At 35.3% G+C, this 23,300-nt stretch overlaps 1 protein-coding gene across 2 annotated transcripts in view; it reads left to right on the plus strand.

The window, feature by feature from the left end:
- Positions 1–23,300, plus strand: part of LOC137166402 (plasma membrane calcium-transporting ATPase 2-like) — a 348,197-nt gene that overhangs the window by 220,068 nt on the left and 104,829 nt on the right. Inside the window, exons 6-12 of one of the 2 annotated variants that reach the window (XM_067568107.1) lie at positions 987–1,112; positions 3,028–3,060; positions 4,534–4,629; positions 15,405–15,446; positions 17,193–17,357; positions 20,644–20,858; positions 22,506–22,748. In XM_067568107.1, the coding sequence (XP_067424208.1) occupies positions 987–1,112; positions 3,028–3,060; positions 4,534–4,629; positions 15,405–15,446; positions 17,193–17,357; positions 20,644–20,858; positions 22,506–22,748 (920 nt within the window). Of the gene's footprint in view, positions 1–986; positions 1,113–3,027; positions 3,061–4,533; positions 4,630–15,404; positions 15,447–17,192; positions 17,358–20,643; positions 20,859–22,505; positions 22,749–23,300 lie in introns of those variants that run through there. The other variant, XM_067568106.1, reaches the window with a different exon arrangement.

The following is a 23,300-nucleotide window of genomic DNA, read 5'->3' on the forward strand; positions in this document are numbered from 1 at the left end:
ACTAAAACACCATGTAGACAGGCATGATAGGTTTGGGTAATGTAGGTCCCTCATTTGACATGTCTACGTGGGTCAAATGTTTGGCTATAAGAACTGAAAACAGGCAATCTCTAGACAATAAAACACACACGATTTTTCCAAAGGGATTTGATTAATAGAATCATAGAATATTAGAGTTGGAAGGGACCTCAGGGGGTCATCTAGTCCAACCCCCTGCTCAAAGCAGAACTAACCTTTAGTATTCAGATTATGTAGTTAGCATTATCAATTATATGTTAACTGAATAGATGAACCCTTTCAGAAAAATTCCTTTATCAGTTTAATTTGTCCTACCCATAGCAAAAATTCCTTTTCAGACTGAGTCATTATCATGTGTGTAGACTTCTCCATGTAATTTGAAAAACATTATCATTTAATTAGTAAATCATAATTTGTTAAACACAATTAATTGTGCAACACTTTGCAATGCTTTCAATATATTTAAAAGTGTGAGATCAATTTAAAAATCATACTTACCTGAAGATATTGTATTACAAGTAACAACTGAGATTCCTGTAACTGAGATGAGAAATTTTCCTTATTTTTTCATTTTGCTTGTGCATTTGACATTGTTTTGTGTATAATACATTTTGCTGCTTTTCCTATGTGCTTCATTTCCCCCTTTATTTTGTGTGCGTCTTTCACATAAAACAGGAGAAAAACATTTTGCAAAAACAGCAAAATGTGTTTTAAAAGAAACTTCAGCTATTTAGTTGACACGCAGACATCCTAAGACTTGTAGTTAAGAACTGTTTATTATTTGTACAGTGGTTGGGATTTTTTCACTGGCATCTGACATGACTGGAGTCACTCTAGATTTAAAGTGTAACTGAGATCAGAATCTGACTCACTGTCTACCCTGGTAATAGTCTTAAATGTACATTCAGGAAGTATTTGTATGAAGCATTAGCAAAATTGTTAACTTTTCTTGTATCCTGTCATTTCAGGTACCCATGTCATGGAGGGCTCTGGTCGAATGCTTGTAACTGCTGTAGGAGTGAATTCTCAGACAGGCATAATCTTTACTCTGTTAGGGGCTGGTGGAGAAGAGGAGGAAAAGAAAGATAAGAAAGGTAACCCCCTCATAACATATCTTGGTGCTCTCAAATCATTCTTGGAGGCCCTTTCTTGGCAAAGCACCCCTCAACTGAAACAGTATCTAAAGTACTGTTTTCATGTATATTTTTTTTGGCCATTACATGTCTAAGGGAATACAGCAATAACTATATATTACTAATATATGTGTCATAATTAAAAGGTTTTTCATTTTAATTTACAAACTGTAGTGTGTGATCAAATGAATGGAAAAATAAGGGTGTATATTCCCATCAACACATTTTACTTTCACACATAAATCTACACTCACCTAAATTTGGCCCAAATTGTGCTGTCATACATTTACATCTACATAATACTAGTCTTCATAAGTGAGACATAGAAACAGCATCCTTATTTAAGAAAAATAAAAGCTGTGCCTTTTTGGTGATGTAAAGGGTAGTGCGTGTCTTTGTAGTTCTTGTAATGGATTAACTTGCTAAGCACACTTCGTTCATAGATACCTTTTTACTTCTCAAGATTGACAGGTCAGGAGTACAGTATTGGAAGAAAACCAGTCTAAGTGGCAGCAAGACTTAAAGGAGGGTATGATTTAACTTCATGTGCCAGGCAGTCAAATCAAGAAGTCTCTTTAGATCTTGACCTTATTGTAGGATAAAGTCAGAAGAATTTACTAAGCTTATGGGCTACACAGTAAGCAGAAAATTGGTTTAATGTCTTTCTGTCCAGGTTTATGTCTACAGTCTTCATTGTAATCTGTTCAAGTCTGGTTGCTGCATTTCTGGCCTGAGTATAAAAGGTTTTGGTTTTTTTAACTATCCTCCTCTAGCATTCAGTTGTGTTTAAGAGTTAAGAAACATCATTTTTAGAAAATCTCACATTTTCATAATTTGTGAGTAGTAAAAAAGCAATTATAACTTCACCTAAAGGTTTTACTTGACCTACATGTTCCTTTGGGATATCATTTCTCTTCCTTCTGCCTTGCATATTTTTATATTTGAAGCTGCAGACAAGAAGAGCAGACTTAGAATGTTTTCAGGACCTAAAATTCCCCGTTTACTGAAGAGTGGCAGAAGGGACTGTCATGAAGGCCTAAGTGACTGTGCTCAACTCCACATTTCTACAAGAAAACCTATTCTTTCTTGAGGAATGATTTGATGACATTTGTACCACATAACTTCCACTCAGACATACACAGAAACCACTACACATAATAAAGGCTAGGAGCATTACAGAGAAAATATTTGCAGTTTCCCAAGGTAGACGGTTTTATGTCATGATGTGTTTTACCACATTTTTAGGGCCCAAGCCTGCTCTTATTGGAAACAGGGGGAGTAAAATCAGGCCTTTAACAGTAACAACAGTTTCTGTTTTGACCGTCCACATCAGCAGGGTGAGCGGGATGTTAAAATGTCAAGACTTGTTTAGAGCTACCATAGCTTGTCTGCAAAGAGTGTCTGCTTTGGACCACAGAGAACCCCCGCTTTGGATCTTCTTACTCAATGTATATATACTGGTGTATATCCCAAGCTCTATTGTTTGTAGTCTTTAAATAAAAAGAAGCAACTCTGCCGTGGCAGATTAATGGAACACATGGCGATTCTAAAGAAACACTGAAGGGAGGGGCTTTTCAGAGAAATGCACAAGAATTTCTTATAACACACCTTAACTCTAATTGGAACTGCACAACTACAACATGAACCAAATGCTTTCAAAATTCAGGCTATTATCCTGCAAGCACCATTATGGAGGTGCAGGAGTCTGCCTGCATGCAGCTGGGTGCAAGGATCAGGGCCGTATTCCCTAAAACATATGCTCACTTTATATAAGCCTGCAGTCTTCTGAAATCCTGCCAGTCGTGTGTTTACATTTCAGTTTTCTCTAGCTGTATGCCTTTATCTTCATTAACATTTTGTAAAAATCACCATACAGGTATGAAACAGGAGAATGGACATCAGCTTCCAGGTAGAGTAAAAAATCTATCGGATCAGATAGAAGGATAAGACTTTTAGCTGCTGCCATCTGACTGATTGTGGTGCTAATCAGGGCTGAAAAAATCCGGGGTGAAAAAATTATCCTTGAATATTTTGTTCAAATTTCAAAAGTTGATTTAAATTGACATAATTTGAGACCCTTTCATGTTTATTTTCAACAAACATTTGAGTGCTAAAGCATTACCAGCACTGCAAATCATAATTTTAAGATTGAATGCTCAATTCACGAAAAATAAATTATTGTATATTGAATTTTTAAATGTGCAGTTGGCTACCAGCACTTTGTGCTGTGCTGGTTAATGAAAGTATCCAACTTGAGAGAAAATAAATGTAAATAATTAGTACAGTATGAGATATGAGCATTGTAATCAAACATGCGATTTGAAATTTGCATGTATGTACTACCTGGTGGATTCAAATTCTGTATTTTATTGTGTTCATTTTACACTACGTTCATGTGAAATGCCGCTATTCACATCAAGTTTAATATCTCAACCTGCACAGTGTGAAATTATCATTTGTGGGCCAAGCATCAGACCCTGAAGAAGTTCATGAGTTTCAGAAAGAAGTAAATGTGACAGTGGTTTCTGTTGTGAAATATCAGCCAACAGAAAGCAAAGCAAAATTCATTGAATCCGTTTTTCGTTATGAATTATTCTATCCACACTAGTGCAAATGAAAATTAGCAATAATACACAAAACCTTCAGGGAACTTTTCCTCCTCCTGTTCTAGAGGAACCTCTTGACTGACCAGTTCCCTTAAAATAAGGAATATTGTTAAAATCTAAAGTAGGGTTTTATTTTCTGTTATAATTCATTTTTAACATAGAGGAAATTGAGCAATGCCTAATAATTGTGGAAATTAATTATTTTAAACCAGGGACCAAATTTAGCAAGTTGCTGTATTTTGTATTTCCCAAAATTTCTATATGTACTGTTGAAAAATGTAATCTATTTAAATCAGTGAAGCATATTAAATAGGTTATCCTAGCATACCTTTGGACCTATATACAGTGTGTACTAGCTGTGTCAGTAGTAATATATTATACAATTTTATAAATACTGATGGGCTTTACAAATGCATTTATTCAAGCCAAATTATATTTTAGCCAATTTAAAGTCAACTTTTTTTTGTAAATAAAGCATCTGCATAAAGGAGCAGAGGTATAGAAATACATAGTACTATGTATAGACAGTTGTCACCAACTCTGTTAACTTTGTTAAATGTGTCTTTCATATTTTTTTTTTTTTAAATATTCCATGTATGAGTTTTTTTGACTTTGGTAACATCTTTGTAATGACATTCATTTTTAGACATTATGTTGCTTAATTTAAAACAAATCTTTTTTGGAGAAAACAAAGCCACATTAGTCCATAAATATTATTGTTTCTGTCACGTGAATTTGTTCATATTATTTATTCTTTTTTATCCATTATTACTCAGTAGATTCTTCCCATCCCTCCTCCCACCCTCCTTCAGCTACAGATGGTGCAGCAGGTGCAAATACCACTGATAATGCAAATGCCAGCTTAGTCAATGGTACGTCAAGAACACCTAGCTTATTTTATTTGATGGATTTCTCTCCTGACTTATATAAACTTTCCTTTTCCTCTTATGAACTGCACAGATACTGTATGTGCATGTGATTACCCTGTGAGAGCTCCTACTCTGTATACTGTACAGTAGCTTATAAGAGATGCCACAACAATATTACGTTTCACTAGCAGTTTACATCTTTTCTTCATGCTGAACTAAGAATGGGGGAGGAACAAGTAGGAATTTTGCTATTTCTTTTGCCATTAATAAAAAATGGTGATTAAGAACTTTTAAAGTATGTTCTGTTTCAAAAGCTTTAAAATAAGTTGCCTTTTCTTAATGTTTTCTGTGTCAGATTGCTCTTTACATGTTTTTTTAACATAGATTTGAAACAGAACACTATTATACATTTATTTTACATTTTGTTTTTCCAAGTGGCACTCTTATAAGCACTCATGGTCTCAATGTAGCTTTTGGAAATAGTACTGGGGTCAGGAATCTGGATCAAATGCAACATGTAGCACTTGGGTGGCATCTTTTAAACACTATTCTTAGCATCCTTTTGACAGAGGTTATGATTGAAAAGAGAAACACTCTTATACCAGTATGTGTCCTTTGACATAAATTGTTTAAAGGGCTGAATTTTTTTTTTTTTTTTTTTTTAAACTATAAAATACCATTACATCAGTTTTGACTTTAACGTAGTACAGCTTCTTGACCCCAATTCTTAGCATGCTAATACCTTAGTAATACCTGTTCTGGTAGTCGAATTATAGTAATAAATGGAATGGATAGATAGAAGTTTAGGCTTTGAAATAGCTTTTATTTTTGATTATCGTTTACATAGTGCAATCTTAATCCCTTACTTTTTGTGCAGCAGAATCTGTTCCTTATAATTATGCACTATTTTACAGCACCAGAGACCATGATGGAATAGATCATTTCTATTTTATATATATTATACGCCTTTTGGAAAAGTGGAACCTCCAAGCCATTTTTTTCCACCGGTTGACAAAACCTTAGAGATATAGAACCACTAAATTAACAATGACTGTTTCATTCTCCCTGCCATGATGTGTTTTATTGCTATAATAAATGTATTTGCAGTATATTTCGTTTAAGGCAAACATATGCATACAATAAAGATGATAGATGTTTTCCCTTAATGCCCTAAAGGACCAATTCTACATTAAGGGCTCAGTTCTTCAATGTGCTGATATTCTGGCCCTGATAAGGTTAAGCAGCTGCTTAAGTGCTCTGCAGGATCAGAGCCAGAGTTTGAGCAACATGATGCAGGATTGAGCCCTATGTGATTCCAGCTTAGTTTCTCCATTCTGCTGTGTTTGGCCTTATTCATTTCCACTTAGTAATGTGGTGGAGTTTACAGTAATATTAAATCAATATTTCAAATCAAGTGGTGTACAAAAATTTTTCCCCCCAGGAAATTGTAGTCACTGTCTATACTCATCTCAGAATTTTGGTTCCCAAAATCACATCTTGTGTGATGCACAAGGTTAAAAAGTCAGATTCCATGCAGATGATTGTATCCTGTGATTTTTTTCCCCATCTTCTTTTGTGATGCTTTCAGCTTAATTCCTAGTGAACTTTGATCCATATGGATAAGAATCCCCCGTCCCAGTTCAGCATGCCTGGCAGCATGTGTTCTGAGGAGAACCAAGACTGGTTAGGACTGAAGTGCCTTGTGTGAGACTGGTAGGGGTAATTTCCAAGATTTGGCTCCTGTCTGTACTATGACTATACCTTTTTCAAGACAGCAGCGATGGTGATTCACTTTTCAAGAGCAGTTACAATGGACCAATTTTTTTTTTTTTTTTTTTTTTAAATTAAGAGTACGTGAAGTTTTAAAGCAAAAAAGTAAAACATTACAAGACATTAGTTGGGACTTGATTATCTCTCTCTCTCTCTCTGTTTCATGAAACATGAATGTATATCTAGTGTGCTCTCAGCAGAAAATATCTTCAAACAAAAAAGTATATATTATAAATTAAGATGTGTAATAAATAATGTAACACTGCTATAGGAAGTGCTTCTCTACAGTAGCTATAAATCAATACATTACAAAAAGCAGATTATGACACGCCAATAATTATTCAGTTGTCAAAGTAAATTCAAAACAGAAAAATACACTTTTTTACTTGGTTGGATTTATAGTGACATACTTAACCTGTTGGTTGCCATAGCATGCTTTTTGTAATGATAGCCGGTTAAGAAGCTATACCTATAAATTCCAACAGTTTTTTTCCTAATTTTCAGTAGTTAACGACTGAACCTGAATAATTGTTTGGTATTCATTTTTTTATGAGTGCGTTTATGTTTTTGAATACAGAAAAGTGTAGATAGACAGATGGACTTCTCTTTAAAGATTTTGAATTTGAAATTTTAGTTTCCTGTTTTTTGCCAATCTATATTAAAATAGGGGGAAAACACAAACAAGCAACCCCTAAAATGAAAGTTGTGCAGAAAGGACATAGAGACACTTTTCATTATATATTTTAAAATGCATTTTGTAATGTCAAAATATTTGTGACGAAGTCTTGAGGAGCAACAATGACAGCAAACTTTAGGAAATTTGTTTGTCACTGCTCATTAATATTAGATCATCAGTCACCCATAGAGCTAAACAAGATTGCTAGCTTTCCAGTGATCCTACTTAGGGTCTTGCTTCAGACCAGTGGGTTGATGAAGAAAGTGGGTATCTTGTCAAACCTCTTTTGGCAGTGGAGCAACAAGCCTGCTAAAGGCCTGTGGGGAGGAGGGGACTCGATCCACTTTCTAAGGCTCAGAAGTGGGGCTCCTGGGCAACTATACTCTTAAGGCCTGCAGGAGGAGTGAAATGACTGATTTTGCTGTTTCTGTGTTTCCATTTTCCACGAACCTCATTCTCCTTTCTGCTGTTGACCTTCTACACTTAACCTTACACTGCTTGCCTTCTTCCTGTGTCCTGTCTCCTCCTCCTGAAGCACTCTCCATGCATCCCTCATTGCCCGTAGCAACTACATGTTGCTCCATGCCTTCTCCACACATGCTCTTATTCTCACCCACAAACACACTCCAGGCCTCTTGCAGATCTCCTAAGAGCCACAGGAACCTCTGGAAGTCCAGAGGAAGGAGGACTGGAGCAAGCAAAGCAAGGAGGAATCCTTTCTCTCTCCTCATTCAAATAGATGAATGAACCCAATTAACTTAATATTTATCCGTCTCCCACTCTCTGTTCTCAGGTCATACTCTGGCAAATGCATGTTAAAAGCATTTTCTAACTGAGGCATCCACCACTTTAATATTACTACTATAATTGTTTGACTATCTTCAGTTTTGGTGTAATGTTGTCCTTTTATATTAAGTAGCAGGGGGATTAGTTTTTATTTTGAGGTCTATATTTTCAGGAAATTAACCAGAGAATTATTTAAAGTTTAGGTCTCCAGCCATCAGTTGACACTAGAGCTGAATGGAGAAAGTTAATTCCATTTTACAGAGGATTTTGATACTTCAAAATTTGTTTTCATTCTGATTTGTAATGAGCACTGATTTCTCCATGAAAGGGAATGGAGCTCCAACTCTGGGGCAGTCAGCCTGGTGGGCTGCTCGACAGCTATATATCCTGCAAGTTCTGGAAGTGGGCTGCAGAGAGGACCTGTGAGCTTGGGAGCCAGGATTCAGGCAGGCGAGAACACAGGCAGGCTGCCACAAAGCTGGACAGGCAAGCTGTCAGGAAACCAGTCTAACAATTTGGGGTGCAGTTCAGACCAGTGAGAGATTGTGTCACTGATTGTCCTATAACCCTGAGTGCCTTAAAATACTCTGCTGCTCTAGCTCCCTGTCTGTACCCACCCCGCCAGCACACAGTCATGCACTAAATGCCTGTGTGTTCAGCAACATAGCATTTAAAGATGTGTGTGATCATGGTGCGTAATTGAAGCTAAATTGCTCAGAACCCCAATTATCTTTGGAAGTATATTATCCTATTGGGAAGAATATGACTGTAAATGATAGTTTCTTGACAGTTCAGAACTCAGAACAAAGGAGCACAGTTCCAGTTTTCCCAATTGCAATGAACTTGTCCATTCTTTTTCACATTTGTTAAAATTCATTTACTAGAATCCAGTCTAGCAATTCTACGACAATGCAGGGATATTACTGCTTTTCCTGTGTTGAAACTGGGGGGCACATTTTCCCTGATGAGCGTGCATAGTTTTCTTTAGAATTGATCAGAATTAAACATGAGCAGCATCAGGAGTAAACACAGCTGTCTGTCATTTGACAGCATAACACAGTTTTGTACTTTCACAGTTACTTGGAAATCTTTGCAGGAAATGCAGTTAGGAATAACGGATTAGCCTTTTTGGAATTTGGGAGTGGCTGTATTTCCGGTTGCCTAACAGAGGGTTACCTTATTCTTAATTCAGGATTTCCTTGCTTTTGAGGGGCTCAGGTCAGAGACTTAATGTTATTTCATCTTATATTTTCATACTGAAATACCACACTTGTATGAAAGAGAGATGTTATCAGTTAAAAGATTGTTTAACCCAGCATCTCTCAACCTTTTGAGACTACTGAACCCCTTTCAGGAGTCTGATTTGTCTTGCATACCCCAAGTTTCTCCTCATTTAAAAACTACTTGTTTACAAAATCAGACATAAAAATACAAACATGTCACAGCACACTATTACTGAAAAAATTACTTACTTTCTCATTTTTTACTATATAATTTTAAAATAAATCAATTGGAATATAAATATTGTACTTACACTTCAGTTTATAGTCTATAGAGTAGTATAAACAAGTCATTGTCTGTATGACATTTTAGTTTGTATTGACTTTGCTAGTGCTTTTATGTAGCTTGTTGTAAAACTAGACAAATATCTAGATGAGTTGATGTACCCCTGGGAAGTCCTGTGCATACCCCCAGGGGAACACCTATTTGAGAACCACTGGTTTAACCTACTGTTAACTGTGATGATCTCAGGACATTTGCATATGTTTGCCACTGGGTTTCCTATTAAATAAGTTATAATGCCTTAATATATTGGATTTACAGAGTTGTAGGGGAAGTTGAATTAGACAGTGATTGCAGAAAAGAATTCTGTAAAGGTTGCTATTCATTATAGTGATATCGGAGATAGTCCATTGCTATCAGTCTCAACTTTGCTAACCCACTGTGTCTGAGTCTACACAACATGAAGGAGCCACTAGTAATTCTTTTTAAGCACTTTTCCCATCATATTTTTGTCTATATGTCACACTTGCTGTAAGTTTCTGATCTTGTTTACCTGTGAGATTAGATGGGCTCTGGAAAGAGGGAATAGTTCATTTCCAGAGCAAGATAATAGTTTGAAAAATCATTACGGTACCATACATTTCCTAGGAGTGTTCTGACAGAGGAGAATGTAATTAAAATTGGTTCTGCTGCAAAGTTTTTAAAGAGCAGTTGTCACCTAGTTTTCAGTTTCCAAGTCACTCTTATGGATTCCTGTAATTATTTGTGGTGATTTATATACCCTAATGCCAGCAATAGGATTTGGTTATCCTGCTGCATTGACCTAAATTAGATTTGAATGAATGATAGAACCATAGAAGATGAGGGTTGGAAGGGACCTCAGGAGATCATCTAGTCCAATCCCCTGCTCACAGCAGGACCAACCCCAACTAAATCATCATTTTTAATGGTAACAAGAAGCTTGACTGTGACAGATTGTGTTGCAAAGGACAGAAATCTTAATAAAGTTGAAGGCAACACAATGCAATGAACATAAAAATCATGCAACAAAACACACAAAGCGGGTGGTACTGACCAGTGCAGCCCACGCACATTTCACAGTGCAATTAATGAGGCTGTCACAAGCCTGTAATGTGTACAACACATCATGTGGGATATGATGCTCCTCTCCAAGCTTCTCAACCTGGTATTCTAGGTTAGAAAAGGGACAGGAATAGTAATAAACTGAATGGATTTCTATTGCCTTCAGAGCCCCTACCACTGTTCCCTTCCCCCTCATTTCCAGGAAGATGATTGTGCAAAAATCGCCTCAGAGAAAAGAAATGTAATGACACTTACTCCATTCATTATCCCTCGTACCGTTTTAAAGCATTCCCATAGATAGGCAAAGGGGGATAGTCGCTCAGATCTTAGCACAAAATGAAAGACGATGTCCCTCTCTACAGCAATGGCTATATATTCCAAATCCTTGCATCCGGCTAATTAGTAGTCCAGTGCAGGACTCACCTCCGGATCCCAGAGGCTTTTTGGAACAGCAAAAACCAAAAAACGTTTACGCCCCCCGTGCTCCCATTGTGCCCTCTTTTTGTATTAACCGATCACTTGTTTCTTTGGTCTAAATTCAGTTGTAATCCAAGTTACGGATCTGTGCGAAAACACACGGGAAGACAGAAACAAACTGTGAAGTTACCTGGAGAGGTTAGAGCAGTCAGTACTGTACATGAGAAGGAGAAATTGTGTATCAGAAAACACAACAAAGTACAGGGAACAGCAGCACAGAATCATACTGAGTTGGATATAACAAAAAATAACAATTAGAATTAAAATAAAGTTACTTTACTCTTTCTTCTTACTTCTGCTGGTTATATGAACTATCATGTCTGAAGGAAAGGAATAGAATCAGGACTGAGAGGTTTGAAGGGAACGTTGTCTACCTGAGTCTTAAGAAGTGATTCCCAATATGAATACATTTGTACAGTCAGTGCCTGAGGGTGTGTTATTACCTCACCTTTTGATATTTGACTTGCCATTTAACCATTGGGTTTAGCGTGTATGTTACTAGACAAAATTGCAATGTTAGGATATCCTTGAAATTTTTTCTTACTACATGACAGTATCAGCCACTGTTTTGCCGACATATATGTTTTGTGGATCAGTCTTCAAATTTCTCTCTCATTTACAGAAACATGCTGATATTGCTTCTAACTGAGGAAGATTGGGTGTGCAGGGTTTGCAGTGTTACTAAGAGCAGAGAAGTGTGCTCTCTTTGAAAAACAGCAATGATGCTCCTGTTAGTGGACAGCAATGGACCTAGTTATGATTCTGATACCCTGGGAAATGGTGCAGCTAGACCCTGAGGCATGGCCAGACTTTATTTCATTTGTAATAGATTGGTTCATATATTATTGTTCCCTGAAGCGTTCTCTTTTCATTAGATCAGATGAGCCTTCATACCTTAATTAGTTGAAACAGAAATTAAAGATAAAGTTATAAAATACTTAGATAATTATGATATGGTAGAGGCAAGCCAACGTAACTAACTGTGCCTCTCTAGCCTGTTAGAATTCTAATGGAATCAACAGAATAGTGGAAAGAGAAGAATTAATAGGCATAATTTATCTTTTGATAAAATTCCTCACAAGAGGGAATTAAAGGAACTAAGCAGTCACAGCAAGGAAGAAAAGCAAAGTTTTCTCATGAAATTATCAGTTTTCAAAATGGAAGGACATTGATAGTGGACACACCAGGAATTTGTTCTTAGAATATCTTTTGTTTGATATATTAACAATTTTGAAAAGAGGTTTAGCAGTGATCCTGGTAAAACTTGTGTTTGAGAATAAAAGTTTAGTCAGTCAAGGGTAAGGATTGGGAGATATTTCAAAAGAGCCAAGTAAAACTAAATGAATGGGCAATATGATGACAGATTAAATCCAGTATTGATGTGTGCAAGGTAATGCACAATGGAAGGAAAAATTGGAGCCTAGTTGAATGTATTCATCAAATATATTATATTATTCAAGAAATATTGCCATTATTAATCAATTGATTTTGGTATTTAATATACTCCCTACTCTCTCACACTGATGTATCCTAAATTAACTCTAGCTAATCAAGAAAAAGACCCATACGCAATCACTGGACATCTCAGTGACAATATCAACTTGATGTGAAATAATTGTTCAAAAAAGCCAACAAAATGTTAAGTTGTATTAAGAAAAGTGATAGCGAATAATACTGGAAAAAACCATAATGTGAATCAATGACACCATTGATATGAACTCCTGTAGAATATGGTGGTTAACACTATTCACCTCATTTCAAAAAGACATTGCTAGACATAAGAAGGGTCCAGAGAGAGGCAATGAAAATTATCAGTGGTAATGAAAAACTTTCCTGTGAGGAGAGTTCAAGAGGAGGAGGATTAATTTAGAATGTGAATAGAGGATAAACGAATAAATAAATATAAAACACTTAAAATATATAAAATAATTTGTGAGGGTCAATGAGATGCTTTGATTTACTTTTTCATAATGCCAAGAGCAAAAATCAACAGTGTAATTCACATGCAACAGATTTCAAAGAAATAAGAAGATACTTTTTAATACAATGCATAATTAAGCTTTGAAACTCTCTGCCACAGAATAATTTAGAGACAAAGAATTTAGTGTGATTCAAAAAAGGATTAGTCACTTATTCTACATGAATACTACTTGTATATTATATTTGTAATTCGACTAGGTAGGATAAAAATTTAATTGGGATAGCAACCCTCTTGCTTCAGGATATAAATCAACCTGAAACTGCCAGAATGGGGAAGATATTTCCCACGTAGCTTGTCCATGTTGTTGCCAATAATTGTCCATTGTGTGGGTTTTATGTCTTGCTCCAAAGCATCCTATACAAGCCACTTTTGTAAATGGGATATCAGATTGGATGAACCATGGGTCTGATCAAATGTGGCTATTCCTAATTATGCAACAGGTATAGTGTATAATAGATAAATGAGGTGGATGAGGTAATATATTTTATTGGATCAACATCTCTTGGTGCGAGAGACAAGCTTTTGAGTCTATACAGAGCTCTTCTGAAGAAGAAGAGCTCTGTAAATAAATTAAGACTTTGACTCCTAAAGAAGGATTTTCCTCAGGTCAGAAATCAATATCTCCAAGGATATTTGGTGTCTTTTGCTATATATATTAAAAGCCAGTCTAGTGTCAAACTTTCCTTAGACAGTCAGATGCTACATTTAACTATGCTCTACTGTAATTTTAAGATTATACAAAAATGTTTGAGCAGCTTTGTACAGATAAAAATAAATTTACTTTATTTTCAAAGTTGATAGAGGCATGTCTAATCAAAAGCATTAGTCTTCTGAACATAAATATCACTTTCTCTGAAATATATTATTCAATTCACGTTGTTTCTAATGTGGGAATAAAGATTGTTGTATCATCAAAAAATTGTCAAAGTAAGCTGAACATATGTTCATTTAAATGAACTTATAAATTGTTCTGCTTTCAGAATGAACAATTACTGTAATTAAAAAAAAAAAGTCTTGCTGCTGGCAAAAGAAAAATCGTGTTTGTAGTATAGAACTGGTAACAAAGATCTGAATGATCCCTTGCAAAATATTACTGTCTTCTAATGTAAACAGTCTACGATTTCAAATAATTGCTTTAAGTTTTAGCATAAATATAGACAAGATATTGATGCAAGGATGGCTGACCTGAGAGAGAGAGACTGCATTGTAAATCCAAAATGGAAGTGTACTCTGCTATGCTTTAAATGGCCTTCTGAGTATTAAGAACATCAAAGTATAACAGTGTCCTTTTTCTTACAATACTTCTGTTGTTTGAGCTCTCTAAATTTCTCAGAAATCATAGTCTATTAGTGCAGAGTATTGATGCAGGGGCTGTGTTGACTTTTCTGGTCTTTGAATTTTATTTAAACAGAATCCAGTATTTGTTGACCTCTAAACACAGAAAATACAAAAAAGACACTCACGAGTAGATGGATTAAAACAGTAATCCTCTACAGTCTCTTTCTTAGCCACCCAATTATGTTACTGTAAGAATGTGTTCCGGTATTACCTAGAGTTAGTTAATAAACTTGTTGAAGCACAATTTCTGCTTCTTTGATGCCCACCTATGTGTTAACTTCAGCTGTAATATAACATCTAAGGAACAAGAATTAATTGCTATATTTTTTGGCGAACTATCTCTGTCTATTTCATATGAAGAATGGGCCAAAAGTGCCATGACAATGTTTTAAGTACTCTGCTTCCTGAGTGCAATTTTTATATTAAGCATTGTGAACACCCAGCGGCCAACAAAAGATAAGAATGTATTTCAACATGTGCATATAACATTTGTACACTCAAATGTTGATCTTTTCCATATGAGAAATTCTCTTGTCACTTTAGAAGATGCACAAGGCCTCCCATTTCCAAGATTTGTATGCAACTTGAAACTGGCCAGGTTTGATTTAGGCTGCCAAAGTGTCTAGTATTAGTCAGTTCACATTCACTATTACAGTGAGTCAAAACATTTTTTGGCTGAGTAAATATCACCTTTCCAGGATATGTAATTCCAATATGTCAATTTTAAAATCAAGACTGATGGTGTTAGAATTAATTTTGGCATACGTTTGTAAAACCACATACTAAATTATATCTGGATGAAACTGTAGTGTGAGAATACTACTTTAGTTTTAGCTCATGCTGAATGTTTTATTATATTTTTTCCCTAGGTAACTAATTTCCCGAAAATGTATGCACCACTATTTTAATTTCTATAGGGAAACAAGACTGGCATTATTTTAGCTGGTAAAACATTGGACTTGAGGTACTTTTAGTTTGTCCAACTAAATTTGTTCATGCATCTAAATAAATACATAACAATGCCAGTATCATAAATATGTATATAAAACACATTCATTATTTTCATCTGCCCTTTTTATTTAAATTCCCATTGTCGTGTTCTGTCAGTGTGATGACTGTTTATTGTCTGTTCTCTGTTGTCTGTTACAATTCTTCATCCTATAGGCAAAATGCAGGATGGGAATATGGAGAACAGCCAGAATAAAGGTAATCTTCTTTCATATTAAGCAGGTTGTGGATTTTTATGTTTAGCATGTAGTTAGATTTCATTTGGCAAATAAAATACAATTTGGGAATATGTGGGGAAAATATCTTCTTTGTTTGAACGTACAATATGATGGCAAATGTGGGGGGGGAAATTGAGCAGTAGACACTTTGTAAACCCAGGTCGGAGAAATATTGGAAATGCAAGAAAAAATAAATGGTAGTTTATAGAATTTTCACTTATCAGAATTCGAACAGATTAAAATATCAAAGTAGTTTGAAATATACCATTTATATACATAAGACGTGTGTTACAAAGCTTATTATGAATTCTTTTTTGGTGCAAATTACAAATCCAGGCTTATGATATTTATTGCTAATAAATGTCCAAACCCTATTTTTACTCAAGTCTTGTCTGCTTTGTTTGGCTAATGACATTGTATAAACATATTTTTCTTTGCAGGAGAAGGTAAATAACACTACAAATAGCAATAGCAAAGGCAAATCTTAATGCTAATTGACTTGGATCATAATGTAAAAACACTAATACCTGGATATTGTTGAATAATAAGAAAATTAAAGAGCATGAGCTGTTTCTAATATACTGTATATTCTTAGGAAGAAATTAATGTAAATATTTGTCTTCCTCTTTGGAAAAGTTTTAATTGTTTTTTCATTATACCGAAGAGATCATTAACCATGTTTACTTCAGAACCTGTCAAGTAAACAAATTAGTAAAATGTATTTTTTTCTTCTGAGAATTATTTAGATGCACTCCTGCAGAGTGTGAGATGCAATAGGAAATGGTGAGATAAACTCAGTCTGTCATGCTAGATGACTGCTAAATAAAAGGACAGTTCATGAATAATGGCTTAAAGTTGGGAGAGTCTTTCAATCTCCTAGTCAAATTAATATGGTTTCATACAAGTGATGATGTATATCAAATCTGAGCAGAATGGCTTTGTCTTATTTCATTCCATTTCATGTAATCTAGTCCATCTACCTTATAGACACATACTGACCACACACAGGAAGTTTTGCCTTATACACTATTGTTGCCTTAAATACTAGGGTAAGTTTTCTTTACTACCTGCAGTATTCCCTATGACTTTCTATCCTGTCCCGGTACCATAAAAGTCCATCTCTGCTGAAGGAAGGGAGTGGTTTTGTTTTTTGAAATGTTATGCATAAGGGGTTTTTTTGGTAGGGGGCAGGACAGCACATATATTTTTCAATGGTACTGGAAGGCACAATCAGCAGGGTGATTGAAGTTGAAATATTTCAGACCCTGGGATTATCTAAAAAATACTGCAATATTGAGCTAATATTAGTTTCATAGATAAAACAATTGGCATGTCTATAAGGGTGATATATACACACTCGCACATGTGTGCACACATAAAAACACAATATTATTAATAGTAAGGAGGTATTGATTGCTATAAATTTACATGGCACTTTAAAGTCACATGACATATCCCAAAGAATTTACAGTCTCAGGCCTTGATCGTGCAAATGAGCAGACTCTTGTGCAGATGAGCAGAGCCCCTTGTGGACATCTGGTTGTGGGGTCAGGCTACTGTGTATATTCCTAATTAATCATCCATGTTACCACCAATACGTATATGGGATTATTACAAGTTGAATTTAGCATGTATGAACAACATCAGAGATTTTTCTTTAAAATAAAAGGGTAGAAATTATGTTGGATAAAAGTTCTGGGGTAACAGTTTTCTTCTGCATTGTTAGCCAAGCAGCAGGATGGTGCTGCTGCCATGGAGATGCAGCCACTGAAGAGTGCAGAAGGGGGAGAAGGAGATGACAAAGACAAGAAGAAGGCTAACATGCACAAGAAAGAGAAATCTGTCCTCCAGGGAAAACTGACCAAACTGGCTGTTCAAATAGGCAAAGCAGGTATGAATGGGTCACTGACTAGGTAACACGCTATGGTAAGGACCATTTCATAGGATTTCAAAGCAAATTATTGTGAAAAGAGATAGTGTTTTGTTAAAAAAAAATATTGAGAAAGTAATTATTACAGTACTCTAGAATTGTATGCCAAAGATCTTTTTTCCTATAGACCTTGAACACTGAGAAACTAGAAGCTTTAAGCAACTTGGGTTGTTATGAATATTTGAATCAAGAATGAAGTGCAGTTTCTTATAGCCAGTATTCCCAAGTGCAGTAATTATAAGATATTTAATTTCCTGTCCCCTCAGGGCTCCTAAGAATGTGCATTCAAAATCTATAATATCATCTCAGGCTTGGAGTCATGTCCTCTTCTCCCTCTATGGATTCTGTTATAATTCTGCTTCTACCTCTCTTCCATCCCCCGCAGTAACTTCTTACCAAATCTGACACTGTTTTATTCCATTCCTTCAAAAAAGGATGAAAAATAAACTGCTGATGATAGTGTACTTAAAATCAGCCTTAGTTTGGATTTCAGCTGCATCCATGATCTCTCAGTGATTCACTCAAATTTCGATTGTTTCCACAAATGCCATCTTGCACTATATTGAATATACTCAAACTTTATATTGCTACTCTCTGTTGTGTATTTCTAGTAAAGGTTCATTTATTAGGATAGGTCATGTGGTATAAAGCAGATCAGTCACATCATATTTCATTTCCCTGATTGGTTGAGCCTGTCCCTTATGATCAGGAGTCCGACTCTTATCAGTTTGGCACAGCAGGAGCAATTTTGATTTGATTTCTTAGGCATAGAAGACAGATGCTCTTTAGATTCTCTGGTTCAAATCTGGGAACTCTTTACAATGGAACTATGAAGGCTGTAGTTATTTGGCCATAGATGAATAAATCTTTCAAACACAAAGACCCCAAAGAATCATTTAGGCTGTCCTGGCTTTAGATTTCAAATGATGGCAATGATACATTTGGAAATGTGGCTCATGGTTCAATAAATTTTATGGTTATAAAAGAAAATAACCACTTTAGCAAGCTAGCAAATAAAACAGAAGCCAGTAGTCTGAGGGACAAGATTTTCTAGAAAGCCTGTGGTTATTGTGTTTACAGTAATTAAAATCAGATACAATATTCCTTCTGGTTAATATTAATACTAGTAATATTAACTGTTAATAGTCATCAGTACTGTTTCAAATAGTTTTCTTCATAAATAAAGAGACAAGGTGGCAGAGTAAGGTAATATCTTTTATTGGACCAACTTCTTCTGGTGAGAGAGGCAATATTGAATGGAGACCCTGGATTTATGGCTTCTTATAATAATATATATAATATATAATATATAATATTATATAATATTATATAATAATTATAACAATCTGTAATACACTAACCCCCTCTTTTTGTCTTATGACTTTAGAGGTGTTAATGGGCTACTGTACCTTGAATGGTCTCTCAGAATGTGTGCTAACTACTTATGCTAGACAATTTGTTACACCTTGCATTTAAAGTTCAGAGTGCCTTTCCCAGAACTGAAGAAGAGCTTTGTCTGGCTCAAAAGCTTTTCTCACTCACCAACAGAAATTGGTCCAATAAAAAATATTATCTCAGCCACCTTGTCTCTGTAATATCCTGGGATAGACATGCTTACAACTACGCTGCATTCTTCATACATGTCAGTTAAGAGATATAAATGTCACAAAAAAAATTCAGATAGAAAGATTCTCCTGTTGCCCCTTTCTCCTGATGGAAATGTGAACTGTTGATGAAATTGTACCAGCTCCGTTGGAGGGGCAAAAAGTGAACAAACAAACAAAATTTCTTTCATCATAAATGTAGCCAGATATCCTGTGCCTAATTTTGACAGAGAACCCCCTATCTACTTGCTTTGAATTTAAAAAAAAAAAGGCAGCATTTGTCCCAATGAAATTACTGACATAGAAGTCCATGATTTGGTCTACTTCCTTCAGTGCTGGGGCAAGAAGAAGGAAGCATAAAGTATTTGTGGTAGAGTGCCTTAGCTAGAAGAATATTTGATTTCTTTCAAATATTTTATTTGTATTAATCCTGTGCATTAGTTTAAAGTTATTAGATGTTTTATTGAAATATATTAAAATAATTGAAGTATTAAAATATTTGCCCTGTTATTAAACTTATGAACCTGATACAAGTTAGAATAATGTATGCAGTCCTGGTTAGTGAACAAAAAAAACGCAGATTATGATCCTTCCTAAACATAAGACAAACCTGTTCATATGGCACCAATTATAGTTACCCTGGTTTCAGAAGAGTTGCAGATTATGAACTAACTGTGAATACATTTAACTTACAAGTATTATAACAATTCAAAATGACCAGAGTGTTTCCTAATTCTTGCATATGTAAAATAGTGATAAATGTATGTCCAATAAATCTGAATGATAGGGTGGATGCAGCTGTTTGGTGGTAAGATTTCCTACTGCTTTGAAATATCCTGTTTCTGCACAGTGCTGTGCATCACTGTCAAATGCTTAACATTTGGGAACAAAACATCACATTGAAAACACTGCTGTTTATTTTTGTTTCTGTAAACTCTGTAAATGATTGTCCTGGTAGCCAAAATGCACTTTTACTTTTGCAATCTTGCCAAGCCACTGGTTCAACAGATAGATATTCTAACAGTTTATAGAAAAATAAAGACAACAACAGATCCTTTCCCCAAGATCTATTAAGATGTGCTTTTACTTAAAAAAGAAGAAAAGAAAAGAGAAGAAAAGAAAAGAAAAACGTGAAAACAAAATGGCGTGTAAATACCTGTGAGGGAATAGCACAGAAAAGGCGGAGGTTAATTTTGTTATAACAGGATAGATTTGTTTTGTATTAGAAAGAATAACGGCCTTCAAACTGAAAAAGGAAACTTAGTTTAGACACAGGAAATTTTGTATTAAAGTAAGCAGATAGAACAGTTTTCCAAGGGTGATCAATAAAACACTGATACTAGAGTGGTTTAAAAATAAATGTGATGACACACATGTGTGGGATAGAGTTCAATTCTCTCTCATTCAGAGTAATGCAATAAATAATCCAAAAGCTCCTTTTTAAACTTTTTCTATGGACTATGGTCTCGTGATCTTACATTTATATCATTCACCATTAATTTAATATTGATGTTGGGATTTTTTTCCTGTGTCCTAAAAACACAGGGTCAGATCAGATTAGATAAAAGTGTTGGGTTCAAACTACAAATGCTTTGATTTGTTAATATTGTTCCCTGTAGTTAAATTACTTTTTGTGTTTTCAGGTTTGGTGATGTCTGCCATTACTGTAATAATTTTGGTACTGTACTTTGCTGTTGACACTTTTGTTGTCAACAAGAAGCAGTGGTTGCCAGAGTGCACTCCTGTCTATGTTCAATATTTTGTCAAGTTCTTCATCATTGGTGTTACTGTGCTCGTGGTTGCTGTTCCTGAAGGACTTCCACTTGCTGTCACTATTTCTCTGGCTTATTCTGTTAAGGTAAGCAGCACCTTAAGCAATGATGGGGGAAAAGAGCTCTTTCAACCAGCTCTCTATATTTTTTTAGTTTGGTAGTGGCTCACTGTTTTATTTTTATGTGGCTGGGGGAAAGCTGGATCACATTTCAATAGAATCAAAATGTGTACTGTGAATGAAGCTGCTTTAAATGTATTGAAGGCACTTCATAGTAAAAATTGCAACAAAATAAATGTATTGATGTTTCTATAAATTTGCATTGCAGAAAAATATACTAAACAAACAAAGATATTTATTTATTGAAGACAGTCTATCAGAAATTCACTGTGAAAATTTATTAATGGGAGAAGCACAGTCTTTCTGTATAGAATATTTGCTTATCTTCCCATTTCCTGGTGTATCAATGTAGGTTTTGGGAAGGTTTTGTTTTCTTTAGAAACTCTCTATATTGAGAAATGGGTTTCCACATGTGTTTGTGTGAGTCTTATTAAATGCTGTTTTAGTTGCCCATAGCTAATGTAAAAGATTCCATTAGGAAATTTAAGGGAATTAAAACTGGGATTCTGGAGTTGTAGATTATTCTCCTATCAAACTGTGTATTCTCAGATTACTTTAGAAATCTAGTCTACTAATAATACTTTGTGTTTATATAAAACTTTCAGCTGAGAATCTCAAAGTGCTTTACAAAGGTAGGCAATTCTGTTCTCTCCATGTTACACCGGGAGAAACTGAGGCAGAGAGAACATGAAGTTGTGAAATGATTTGCACATAGTCTCACAGCCAGGCAGTAGAAAAGTTGAAAATAGAACCCAGGTGTCCAGACTCTCAGTTGGGTGTGCTAACCATTAAACGTTGTAAACTCCTTGTAAATCCGTCGCATAAATACATGATCTCACATACGCAGGGCCAGATTGTGATACACTGTTGTTTGCATTTGGGAGTGCCTTGCTCCATGAATAATCTCACTGTCTTCAAAGGGTCTTTCATTTGGGATTTAGGTACTACTTTGAATAAGAGTATGACACATTGGCCCAAACTAATGATAATATAACAAGGGTAAATGTCACAGCCATACTCGGAAATATTCCACAGAAGCAGATTTGTGCAAGATGCCAGCCCCACTGATAATGCTGCATTTTTATAATGCAAGAGCATATAATTTTACTTTACAAATTCAATAATACTGAGATTTGCAATACTAAGAGAGTCTAAAGAAGCTGAATAAAGAGAGTTTACCAGAACAGATAATTTTCAGAATGCTGCAGTTCCGTTCAAGATTAAAATCAAGTAATATTCATTGATTTACAGGTGGATAGCTCTGGTTTTGTCTGACTATGCTGTTGTCATTTAGCTTCAGTATTTGAAATTGTTGATCTGGCAGGAAGTTTATTTTTAAATAGTTAATTACAAATTGTTAAATCTTCACCATTAGGGCTCTAGGCTGAAGGAAAAAAACCACTGCAAATTCTGATGTAACTATATCCATTAATCAAAAGCAAAATTGGCAAGCATTTTAAGGGGTGACTACTACATGCTCTCTATATTGACACCTTGGTAAAGACGCACTTCACTTTAACAGTCATTTCCAACTTCATGCATTTTTAGTATGATAAGAGATTTAAAAAATCTGTCAAACAAATTTTGAAGACTTCTTATTTTGCTTTCTGTCAGAAAATGATGAAGGATAACAATCTGGTCCGCCACTTAGATGCTTGTGAGACTATGGGTAATGCTACGGCCATCTGCTCTGACAAAACAGGGACACTAACAACCAACAGGATGACAGTAGTACAAGTCTACATTGGTGATGTTCACTACAAAGAAATCCCTGACCCAGATTCTATACCAGGCAAAACCCTAGATTTGCTGGTTAATGCAATTGCCATCAACAGTGCTTATACTACAAAAATTCTGGTAAGTAGGCTTTTGTGGTCAATTATATGAAACACATGGCAGAAGAAGCAGCACAGTTTTTGAAGCATTGTACATATTCTAATAACCTGTCATTGATCATAAAATATTATATACTGTGGGGGTCCCCAAAATGAGAGTAGAAGATACAAAAATATACACATTTTATTATTTGCTTTTTTAAGAATGGAAATGTTTTAATATATTCTTTATCAGTCATTGTTCTTTAAATTAGGGGAAAAATACAGTTGATTATTGGAGGGATGAATACTTCCATGCCTGGATCGAAAAACAAAGCCTTATTACACACCAAAACCCCTGATATCGTTGAATCAGTGTGATTCAGGGCCCAAGCTGTATGCTTGCAAGTTTGCTTGCACAAATAGTTTTCAATGGCTTCAGTGAGACTACATGTGTTTAAAATTACTCATGTGCACAAGACTTTGCAGGATTGGGACCTTTATTCCTGAAATGTGAAGAATTAGATTGGTGGGATTAATGGTCTATATTCATTCCAATTTCAGCAGAGGATGAATTTAACTCACTGTGAAAGGA

This window comes from Emydura macquarii, unplaced genomic scaffold, assembly GCF_026122565.2.
Source record: "Emydura macquarii macquarii isolate MOO-44397 ecotype Brisbane River unplaced genomic scaffold, CSIRO-AGI_Emac_v2 contig_2846, whole genome shotgun sequence".
Taxonomy (NCBI): Eukaryota; Metazoa; Chordata; order Testudines; family Chelidae; genus Emydura; species Emydura macquarii.